The sequence below is a fragment of the Hypanus sabinus genome, chromosome 6 (genome assembly GCF_030144855.1).
Source record: "Hypanus sabinus isolate sHypSab1 chromosome 6, sHypSab1.hap1, whole genome shotgun sequence".
Classification (NCBI taxonomy): domain Eukaryota; kingdom Metazoa; phylum Chordata; class Chondrichthyes; order Myliobatiformes; family Dasyatidae; genus Hypanus; species Hypanus sabinus.
Genome location: NC_082711.1, coordinates 152,122,859 through 152,134,440, shown reverse-complemented (window position 1 = coordinate 152,134,440; position 11,582 = coordinate 152,122,859). Strand labels below are relative to the sequence as shown.

The 11,582-nt window shown below is 43.6% G+C and overlaps 1 protein-coding gene across 1 annotated transcript in view; it reads left to right on the top strand.

The window, feature by feature from the left end:
• The first annotated feature begins 622 nt into the window (after window positions 1-622).
• The window catches only part of c6h11orf54 (chromosome 6 C11orf54 homolog), a 35,035-nt gene continuing 24,075 nt past the window's right edge, over window positions 623-11,582 (top strand). Inside the window, exons 1-3 of the mRNA XM_059973188.1 lie at window positions 623-778; window positions 6,175-6,273; window positions 11,251-11,324. Coding sequence (XP_059829171.1) covers window positions 718-778; window positions 6,175-6,273; window positions 11,251-11,324 — 234 coding nt within the window. The 5' untranslated portion in view covers window positions 623-717. The remainder of the gene's footprint in view (window positions 779-6,174; window positions 6,274-11,250; window positions 11,325-11,582) is intronic.

The window sequence follows — 11,582 nt, the reverse complement described above, 5'->3', positions numbered from 1 at the left end:
GCGCTCCAGCTCAAATAACGCGCTCTGCAAACAGGCGCGCTGTCACTGTTCTGTCCTTGTGCTGGTCGTTGTTGAGTTTTGGCACAGGGGACAATTGAATAAGAAGGAGCAGGACAAGTAGACCTGCATCTCCTACCGTTTTTGAAATAAAGACAGTCAGGAGGAGAGTGATGATGATAATATCTTGAAGGATAACAGAATTTTCAGTGCTTTAAAGTAATAACTGTTACTATTTAAAAAAGCTGTATTTTATTCATTTAATTTTCAGTGTTTTAAAAGTCATTTCAATAAATAGCTAAATACCATGGGACTTCAAAGACAGATATTTTGTTGTAATGCATTTGTTCATTTTCAATTGAACTTAAAGCACATGTTTTCTACATATCCCATGATATTTTATTTTCTCTTATGAGGTGTATTACCTAAACACTCTGTCCATCTGCTCCTGGTCTGGCCCCCCTGTCAAATTTTAGAACCCTTTGTGGCCCTCAAGTCAAAAAGTTTGCCCACCCCTGTGCTACACGCTCACTACTTTCACTCAGTTTGTCCCACCGAGGTAAAGCGGTCTGTTAATATCCCCCTTGCCTTCACCAGTTTGACCAAGACTTTGAACTTTACACTCTGGAAACTATTAGTTCCGCCCGGTAGCAAGTAACGAGGGAGAAATAAAAGGTCAATGCTCCTGCGGGAGGACTTGTTTGGAGCGGATCGGCTGCGATGGCTGCGAGCGTCGAGAAGTCTGCACTTTACGTTCCAACTTTAGAGGAGCTTTGTGAAGGTAAAACCCCGACTTTGCGCTGGGCGGATGCATGCACCTGACGGGACTGCCTGCAATGTGTAATACTAAAAGAAAACACCGAGGAAAATTATAGTGTTTCATTCCTGCGACGAGAGCAGACGATAGCTCTCGGAAGGGTTAACGCTTCACTGTAGGCAGACCGGCGTTTCCAGTAAACATCTTGGAGTCTGCTGTTAGACGCGCAGGAGATTGTTTTCGCCGACAGTGGCGAACAAGGAGCCCAGATTCTATCTCTACAGTTATCTTTGGAAGACATTTTCAAAATATTGTCACTGATTAACCCGAGTGTTTTGCTGAGCTTTTCAAAGGGCGGTCAACTAGCGTGATGGGTTTTCAGCGTCGAGTACGCTAAGCAACTGGATATATTACTGAATGTGTTCGACAACCAGTTTTCTAAGCATTACCGATACTAATTTTAAATTTTAGTTCTCGAGTTGCTGTGCTGGGATTTGAAATCGTGCCTCCCGATTAACAGACAAGGTACCGTGCCAGAATCTTGGTACAATTAAATGAGTGTTAAAAGGGAGCGTATGGTACGTCTCTTTATGTTTAAACCGGGTACCCAGGACTTGAGACCATAGGAACAAAATTAGGCCATCGAGCCTGCTCCGCCATTCCATCATGGCTGAACCCAGATCCCACCCAACCCCATACACCTGCCTTCTTACCATATCCTTGGATGCCCTCATCGATCAGGAAACAATCAAATTCCACCTTAAACATGCGCACAGACTTGTCCTCCACCGCGGTCTGTGGCAGAGATTTACTACTCTCGGGCTAAAAAAAAATCATCCTTACCTCTGTTCTAAAGAGTAGCCCCCCTCAATTTTGAGGCTGTGCCCTCTAGTTCTGAGTAACCCACCACGGGAAACACCCACTCCACGCCCACCCTATCTAGTCCTTTCAACATTCTGTAGGTTTGAATGAGATCCCTCACATTCTTCTTAATTTCAGTGAGTAAAGGGCCAAAGCTACCAAACGCTACTCATATGCTAACCCCTTCAATCCTGGAAACATCTTCGTGAACCTCCTCTGGACTCTCTCCAATGACAACACATCCTTTCTGAGATATGGGGCCCAAAACTGACTCTAAGTGTGGTCTGACTAGTGTCCTATAAAGCCTCAGCATTATCTCCTTGCTTTTATATAACATTCCCCTTGAAATAAATGCGAACATTGCATTTGTCTTCTTTACCACAGACTCAATCTCTAATCTTCTGGGAGTCTTGCACAAGGACTCCTAAGTCCCTCTGCACCTCTGATGTTTGAACTTTCTCGCTATGTAGATAATAGTCCACACTATTGTTCCTTGTCCAAAACATTTAAAGATGGAAAGATTTTTTTATCCACTTCGATCTTGGTGTCAAGCTTAATTTGACCCAATCATGGGACTGGAAACACATTAACAACACCGCATTCCGTCTGCCACTTTATTGCTTGTTCTTCCAATTTGTCTTAAGTCCTGCTGCAATCACAATGCTTCCTCAGTACTACATACCCTTCCACCTGTCTTCATATCATCTGCAAACTTTGCTGCAAATCCATTAATTACATTATTGTCGTTGACCAACAATGTGAAAAGCAGCAGTCCCAATACTGACCCTTGAGGAACACCACTAGTTACTGGCAGCCAACCAGAAAAGGCCCCTTTTATTCCTACTCACTGCCTCCTGCCTGTCAGCCATTCCTCTATCCTGTAATGCCATAGGATTGTAACTTGTTCAGTAGCCTCATTGGTGACACCTTATAAAACGCCTTCTGAAAATCCAAATACATGCCATCCAGTGGCTGTCCTTTGTCCAGCTTGCTTGTTACTTCCTGGAAGAACTCTAGCAGATTAGTCAGGCAAGATTTCCTTTTACGGAAACCATGCTGACTTTGACTTACTTTATCATTAGTCCCCAAGTACCCCAAAACCTCATCTTTAATATTTTCCAGCACTTTACCAACCCCTGAGGGTAGGCTAACTGGCCTATAATCTCCTTTCTTTTGCCCTCCTCCCTTCTTAAAGAGTGGAGTGACATTTGCAATCTTCCAGTCCTCTGGGATCATGCCAGAATCAAGTGATCTAGAAAAATAATGACCAATGCATCTATTATCTCTTCAGCAACCCCTCTCGGAACTCTGGGATGTAGTCCATCTGGTCCAGGTGACTTATCCACCTTAAGTCCTTTCAGTTTTTCCTTTGTAATAGCAATGGCACTCAGTCCTGCTCCCTGACACGCATGGACCTCCAGTGCACTTGTAGTGTTTTCCACAGTGAAGACAGATGCAAAGTGCCCATTAAGTTCATCTGCTATTTCTTTCTCCCCCATTACTACCTCACCAGCATCATTTTCCAGTGGTCCAATATCAACTCTCACCTCTCTTTTACTATTTATATAACTGGAAAAAGTTTTTGGTATCTTGCTTTATATTATCGACTAGTCTCCCCTCAAATTTAATCTTTTCCCTTCTTACAGCTTTTTTAGATGCCTTTTGTTGCTAGAAACTTCCCAATCATCCAACTTCCCACTCACTTTTGCTACCTTATATGCCCTTTCCTTGGCTTTTGTGCAGTCCATTGTCAGCCACGGTTGCCCACCTCTGCCATTTGACAACTTCTTCCTCTGTGGGACATATCTATCCTGCACTTTGTGAACTATCCCAGAAACTTCAGCCATCTCTGCTCTGCCTTCATCCCCGCCAGTATCCTCCCCCAATCCACCTTGTTTACCACTGAACATTTTAACATGATATAATTAACTATAATGAACTTTTTTTTGCAGTAGTGATTCTAGATAACTGTCAAGGAATATTCCCTGAACTTGAGTAACTTAGGCAAATAGTTGAGAGCTTCAAATTGCTCTGTGTAAATAACACCAACAAATCGTCCTGGTTCAACCATGTGGATGCTATGGTCAAGAAAGCACACAATCACCTCTGTTCGAGGAGGCTAAGGGAAATAAATATGTCCTCAAGGACTCTTACCAATATTTTATAGATACACCATAGAATGCATCCTATCTGGATGCACCACAGCGTTGCTAGGGCAACAGCTCTGTTCATGACTGCAAGAAATAGGAGAGTTGCAAATACTGCCCTGTCCATCATGCAAACTCCTCCCTCAAATCTAGCTTTACCTCTAGGAAGCAGCAAAGGACCCCTCCTACCCTTCTACGTTGGGCGGAAACCCCTGATTCAGTTCTGTATTACTTTATGATCCTCTAATCTAGATAATCTAATGACCATAGAGTTTTTGTTTGATCTGTCATCCGTGCTGAGTTTGATAAATCTATTGGCACAATGGTAGGACTCCAAGATTGACCTCATCCCACTAGATTGTAACAGGGAAAATTGGTTGGAATTGGCAAAACAGATTGTTTATCCTTCCTACAGTTCTTCGTGGTAAATGGTGGGTTGGGTTGATGTGGATTCAACAGTGATGCCCCACACAATTGACCAAACTTGAGCTGCAAACATTATTAAAGTACATACATAAATGATCAGATCTCAAGCAGGGTCCTCTAGTGAACCGTGTCACAAGAATCTAACTTTCAGTAGAGAACAATGCAATTGACAACAAGAAATGAGTATTGAGATGTGCTTTAAGCTGGAATGACGCAATGCAAATGCAGTGGAAAGGTTATAGGGTCGTAGGTGCTTTTTATGCTCACTTTGGCCATCAAAACATGGAAGCATCTTCATGAACTGCCACAGCTCCTGATGACCCTATGATGTCAGTCTTTGAGACCGGTGTCAGAGCATCCTTCAGGAGGGTGAAACCACAGACGTAGCTGAATACCAATGACCTGTGCTGATTAACTGGCTGGAGTGTTCACCAATATCTTTAACCTCTCGCTTTTATAGTCTGAGGTACCTCCCTGCTTCAAATATACCTGTGCCTAAGTAGAGCATGATGACCTGCTTCGATGACTATCATCCAGCATTACTTACATCCACTGTGAAGTGCTTTGAGAGGTTGGTCTTGAAATGTATCAACTCCTGCCATTAGAAGCAACTTGGATCAACTGCAGTTTGCCTACTGTCATAACAGGTCAACAGTAGATGCTATTTCATTGGCACTTCAATCAACCCTGGAACATTTGGACAGGAAAGATGGGTACATCAGGATCCTCTTCACTGACTACAGCTCGGTATTCAATATTTAAAGCTAATCAATAAGCTTTGAGTCCTTGGCCTCAATATCTCCTAGTGCAATTGGATCCTTGATTTCCTTACTTGCAGACCTCAGTCAGTCTGGACTGGCAACAACACCTCATCCACAATCTTCTCAGCACGGGCGCCACAAGCCTGTGTGCTTAGTACCCTGCTCTACTTGTTTTATACTTACGACTGTGAGGCTAAGCACAACTCTGATGCCATGTGCAAGTTTGCTGACGGTACCGCTGTTGTTGGCCGAATCAATGGTGGTGACAAATCAACAGGTGGGAGGTAGGTTCAAAATCTGTCTGAGTCGTGCTACAACACCAGCCTCTCTCTCAATGTCAGCAAGACTGGAGAGATGATTATTGACTTCAGGAGGAGTAAACTGGAGGTCCACTATGCAGTCCTCATTGGAGACCAGAGGCGGAGAGGGCATCATTTCAAAGGATCTGTCCCAGGCCCAGCACGCAAGTGTCACTGCAGAGAAAGCACGGCTGCGCCTCTACTTTTTCAGAAGTTTGCAGAGATTCGGTATGACACCTAAAACTTTGATAAGCTTCTGTAGACGCGTGGCGGAGAGTATATTGGCTGGTTGCATCGCTGCCTGGTATGGAAGCACCTTGTACGGAAGAGCCTACGAAAAGTCATGGATACGGCCCAGTACAGAGGGTAAATCCCTCTCCACTATTGAGCACATCTACACGGAGCACTGTCGCAGAAAAGCAGCATTCAGGCCATGTCTCTTCTCACAACTGCCGTCCGGGAGAAGCTACAGGACCTTCAGGTCCCACAACACCAGGTTCAAGAACAGTTATTATTCCTCATCCATCTGGCTCTTGAACTGGAGGGGAGAACCTCACTTGCCCCACCACTGAATTGGTCTCATTTTTGGAGGACTCTGCATCTCATGTTCTTGATATTTATTGCTTATTTATTGTTGTTATTATTTCTTTTTTCTTTTTTTTATTTGCAGTTTGTTTTTTTTTGCACATTAGTTGTTGTCCGCCGTATTGGGTGTGGTCTTTCATTGATTCTATAGTGTTTCTTGTATTTTTTGTAAGAAAGTGAATCTCAGAGTTTATATATGTTGACATACTTTGATAATAAACTTACTTTGAACTTTGAGTCTAGGTTACTACAGTGCAGAAACAAGCTCCTTGGCCCATCTAGTCCATGCTGAACTTTGAGGGAAAAAAAATGCCTTTTAAAATCTGCTCCTTCTCTTTCAGTGCTGCAAGATGGGTTGAAGAAGAACTTTGCAGAGGCTCAGGTATCGGTGGTGGACTGCCCAGATCTTACACAGGAGCCCTTCAATTTTGCTGCAGCAGGTTAAGTACAGATGATGTTTGTTTGTTTGTTTATTTAGTGTGGAGTAGCTCCCTCTGGCCCCCTTCAGGCCATGCCATCCAGCAACCCTCGACAAACCCAACACACCCTAACCTAATCAAGGGACTGTTTAGAAAGACGAATTAACTTAACTGGTACGTCTTTGGACTGTGGGAGGAAACTGGAGGACCAGGGGAAAACCCTCGCATTCCACAGGGAGGACACACAGAGACTCATTAGACAATGGCGCCGGAATTGACATCCAGAATGTCCAAAGCTGTACTCGTGTCACACTACCTATTCTATTTTATATTACAAAATCTCTTAACTTTTAACTCCACCGTGCAAATCTCAAGCTACTGGCTAGCCGGCCCTAGAACTGATAGAACAACCACTGTGTATGTTTCACACACTGACCTGGATAGTAAGTATAACTTGAACCCTAATTCCATAAAGTGACACTAGGCACAGGAATATCAATGTGAGGTGATTGACAAGAAATGATAAAGTAGTGGTGGTGGGGGTTGTGGAAGGGTGGGTTAGTGTGTGGAGGTGCCTTACTGCTTGGGGAATATAACTGTTTTTGAGTCTGGTGGTCCTGGCATGGACGCTACACGACCTCCTCCCTTTTGGGAATGTGGCAAACAGTCCATGAGCAGGGTGGGCGGGATCCTTCATGATGTTTTTCGGGCATCTTGCTATATATATGTCCTTGATGGCGGTAGGCTAGTGCGGGTGATGCGCTGGGCAGTCAAGCTATTTGTAGAACAAGAAAATGAATCTCGGTTGTTTGTGGTGATGTATACAGTATGTACTTTGATAATAAATTTACTTTGAAACTTTCCTGCCCAATGCAGTGCATTTTCCGTACCGTGATGCGACGTGTTATGATACTCTTTACTGTGCATCTTAGAAGAATGTGAATATAGACATGAATAGTCCAGCTCTCTTCAGCCTCCCCAGAAAATAAAGGCAGTTTTTAGCTTTCTTGATTGTGTAAGATTAGCTCTTGAGTACTGTAGAGATTGTGCCAGCTTTTAAAGTAGCTGCAGAGAAGTAATGGTGTGATTTCCACTTATTTCTATTGTAACAGTAGTCAATCTGAAACAGAAACTTTGTCAAAATAGCATTTTTAACATGTAAGAGAATTTCTCTTGTGTTTCCTCTCCCCCCCCCCCCCCCCCCACCCTCCAAGGTTATGTGCCAGGTCGCCTTGACAATCACATTTTACTTGGAACGTAGGAGAAGAATTAGGCCATTTGGCCCATCAAGTCGACTCTGCCATTTCATCACGGCTGGTTTATTGCCCCTCTCAACCCCCTACTTCTGCTTTCTCCCCTGTAACCTTTGACACCGTGACTAATCGAGATTCTTGTCAACCCCTTCTTTAAATACACACAATTACTTGGCCTCCATAGGCGTCTGTAACAATGAATTCCACAGATTTACCAGCCTCTGGCTGAAGAAACTCCTCCTCAGCTTTGTTCTAAAGGGACATACTTCTATTCTGAGGCTGCCCCCTCTGGTCCTGTATTCTTCCACTATAAGAACATCCTCTCCACATCCACTCCACGGGGTGTAATGTTCTCATATTTTATGTGGATTCAAATAATTTCTTGCCAGAAGATTTGAATGCAAGAATAAAACTATCATGTAGTTCCCAGGCAAAACTCTTATCTGGGATATTGTCTAAAGATCTGGTTACACTTCCAAAGGATATTCCTGTTATCGATGTCTTCCAGAACAGATACTGGGATAGGGTGATGGGGATGGGATGTTACAGGGAGGGTACAATATGTAGAAGGAGAAGAGATTAAGCAGATGCTTGGAGTCTGAATGAAGGGATGAGACAATATTTGTATTCCTTTAACACAAGGGTTCCCAATCTTTTTTATGCCATGGACCAATATCATTAAGCAAGGGGCCTGTGACCCCAGTTTGGGAACCCCTGGTTTAGCAGGAGGGTGGTTATGAGGCTCAATATATTAAAGTGGAGGTAGGTTTTTGGATATTAAGGCAATCAAGGTATAGAGTTAGTGCAGGAAAGCTGTGTTGAGGTAAGTGATCAGCTAAGATCACATTGAAAGGCAGAGCAGGTCTGAGGGGAAATAATGGATATTATTTCTCATGACATTTACCTGCACCCTTCTCCTTCTGGCAGAACTGGTCCTCGTTTTTCCTTTGGCTCCTCCCACTTTCTCCAGACTCGAGGGGCAGTCATGGGTACCTGCGTGGGCCCCAGCTATGCCTGTCTTTTTGTAGGCTACGTAGAACAGTCAATGTTCCAAGCCGTGCCTGGTAATGGTTTCCAACTCTTTCTCTGCTACATTGGAGACTGCATTGATGATGCTTCATGCACTCATGATGAGCTCATCAATTATATCAACTTTGCTTCCAACTTCCACCCTGCCCTTAAATTCACTTTGTCCATTTCTGACACCTCCCTCCTCTTTCTCAATTTCTCTGTCTCCATCTTGGAGACAAACTGTCAACTGATATCTTCTATAAACCTACCGATTTCCACGGCTATCTTGACTATACCACTTCCCACTCAGTCTGCTGTAAAAATGCTCTTCTCTTTTCTCAGTTCCTTCATCTCCTCCACATCTATCCCCAGGTTGTGGCTTTCCTTTCCAGGACATCAGAGCTGGCTTCCTCCTTCAAAGAATGGGGTTTCCCTTCCTCCACATTGATGCTACCCTCATCAGCAATTCCCCCATTTCCCAAACATCTGCTCTCATCCCATCTTATAACCATATAAAAATTACAGCACAGAAACAGGCCATCTCGGCCCTTCTAGTCCGTGCCACATCCAAAACATCATCCTCTGCAATTTCCGCCTTCTCCAAAGGGATTCCGCCACTGAACATAACTTTACTCCCCAACCCCCCCCACCCCACTTTGCATAGGGATTGCTCCCTCCATGGATTCCTTCTCTATTCATCTCGCTCTACTAACCTCCCTCCAGGCACTTGTCCCTGCAAGTGGCCAAGGTGCTACACTTGCCCATGCACTTCCTTTCTCACCCCCATTAAGAAACAGTTCTTCCAGGTGAGGCAACCTTTCACTTGTGGATCTGCTGGGGTTATCTGTTGTGTCTGGTGCTCGTAATGGGGCTTCGTCTACATTGGTGAGACCCATTGTAATTTGGGGGACTGCTTCATCGAGCACCACCACATTTTAATTGCGATTCCCATTCCTGTTCTGACATATCGGTCCATGGCCTTCTCTTGTGCCAAACTGATGCCACGCCTTATATTCTGTCTGGGTAGCCTCCAACCGGATAACATGAATATTGATTCTCCTTCAGTTTAAAAAAAAATCCCTTCGCCTCCCCTATTTTTCTGTTTCCCTCTCTGGCCTCTTGCCTCTTCTCACCTGCCTATCACCTCCCTTTGGGTCCCCTCCTCCTTTTCTTTCCCCTATAGTCCACTCTCCTCTCCTATCAGATTCCTTCAACTCCAGCCCTTTACCTTTCCCACCCACTTGGCTTCATCTATCACCTTCTGGCTGTCCTCCTTCCCCCCCCCCCCACCTTTTTATTCTAGTGTCTCACCCCTTTCTTTCCAGTCCTGAAGAAGGGTCTTGGCCCGAAATGTCAACTGTTTGTTCATTTCCATAGATACTGCTGAGTTCCTCCAAGTAAGGGAGGGAAGGAAGGGGAGAGAGGGAGGGTGGGAGGGAGGGAGGTGGGGGGGGGGGGAACGGGGGAGAGAGAGAGAGAGAGAGAGAGACACACACACACAGACACACACGCACACACTCTGGATTTCCAGCAGTTTATATTTCATAACAGTAATTTATATTCTACTCTGTTATTTGATAGTCTACTGCACATTTTCAGTGCCTGAATGCCTGGTGATGTATTGATTTAAAATAAAATTGTAAGAATCATGTTTCTGAAAATAATGTAATGTTCACTCACAGAAAGCAACACGCACCCTTCAATATGTTGAATGGTTGTCTGTTAGTTTTTGCATACTGTGTAAATAAATCGATTTTAAATGGCCTTAAATCTACAGCACTCTTTCGCTATGAAAAGAGAAAGCTAACATTTCAGTTTGACTTTTCATTAGACGTGAAAAGGTAGGGATTCTTAAGCTGCAGAGAAAGGTTGAGGGAGGGAAGGGGGAATTGAATGGACATGTGGAGTTGGAGTTGAAAGCGTGCTAAAGGGTTTAATAAATAACAAATGTAAGACTGGAGGAAGTGTAAATGGGAGAGGATGAAGTAGAATCTGGATTTACTCGAAGAAGAGTTCTTTAAAATAAGCTTGAAAAATGAAATGCACTCCATCAAGCAAAGGGGAAATGAAAAAGCGATAGTTGTGTGCTTTTGACAATGACCAAAGAAATAAGTAGGCTGTTATATTAAGGAGAACATTCGAAAGGGTGACACACAGTGGTTAGTGCTAATATAAAGCAGTGAATGAACTATAGATTTATATTGAATGAATGGATAGTGGTAGAGAATAAAATCGGTGGAGAAGATTACTTAGCACTTACAGTGGTGCTTCTTTCTAAAGAATTTAATGAAAATAGGGCTTCAAACTCTGGTGAAGAAATTATTCTTAGTTTTGTATTAAATATGTCCTCATTGCTGGTTCCACTGAAGTCAGTAGAAAGTTCAGTGGCCAATACTGCTTTGAGCTGATTTCTTGCACCCTTTTACAAAATAGATTTCGTGCTACACAAAATTATCCGTCAGCACGCGGAAATCTGCAGATGCTGGAAATTCAAGTGACACACTCAAAATGCCGGTGGAACGCAGCAGGCCAGGCAGCATCTAAAGGGAGAAGCGCTGTCGATGTTTCGAAACGTCAACTGTACTTCTTCCTATAGATGCTGCCTGGCCTGCAAAATTATCTGTGTAACTTTTCTTGAAGGTTGTGAATTAGCATTGCATTCATATTAAGGATTATTTAATCTACTGAACTTTTTGGAACTAAACGATTTTTATAATGTATTTTTATTTTGCAGGTCTATGTGGGAAACCCAGAATAGCAGACGTGGGTGGAGTTCCTTACCTTTTACCCCTTCCACAAACTGATAAGGTGCGAATGGTTTCAGCTTGGTCAGACTTAGACATTTTGTGACCTATTCTTCTAACTATTGTTCTGAAAGTCCTCACAAAGGGTACAAGATTCCTTGATTTGTTTTGTGCCGTGTTGTATGACGTGGGCGATCATGGTTTTTCCACTACCATAACTGTTTTTGGCAAATTTTTCTGCAGAAGTATTTTGCCATTGCCGCCTTCTGGGCAGTGTCTTTACAGGATGGCTGGCCCCAGCCGTTAACAATACTCTTAAGAG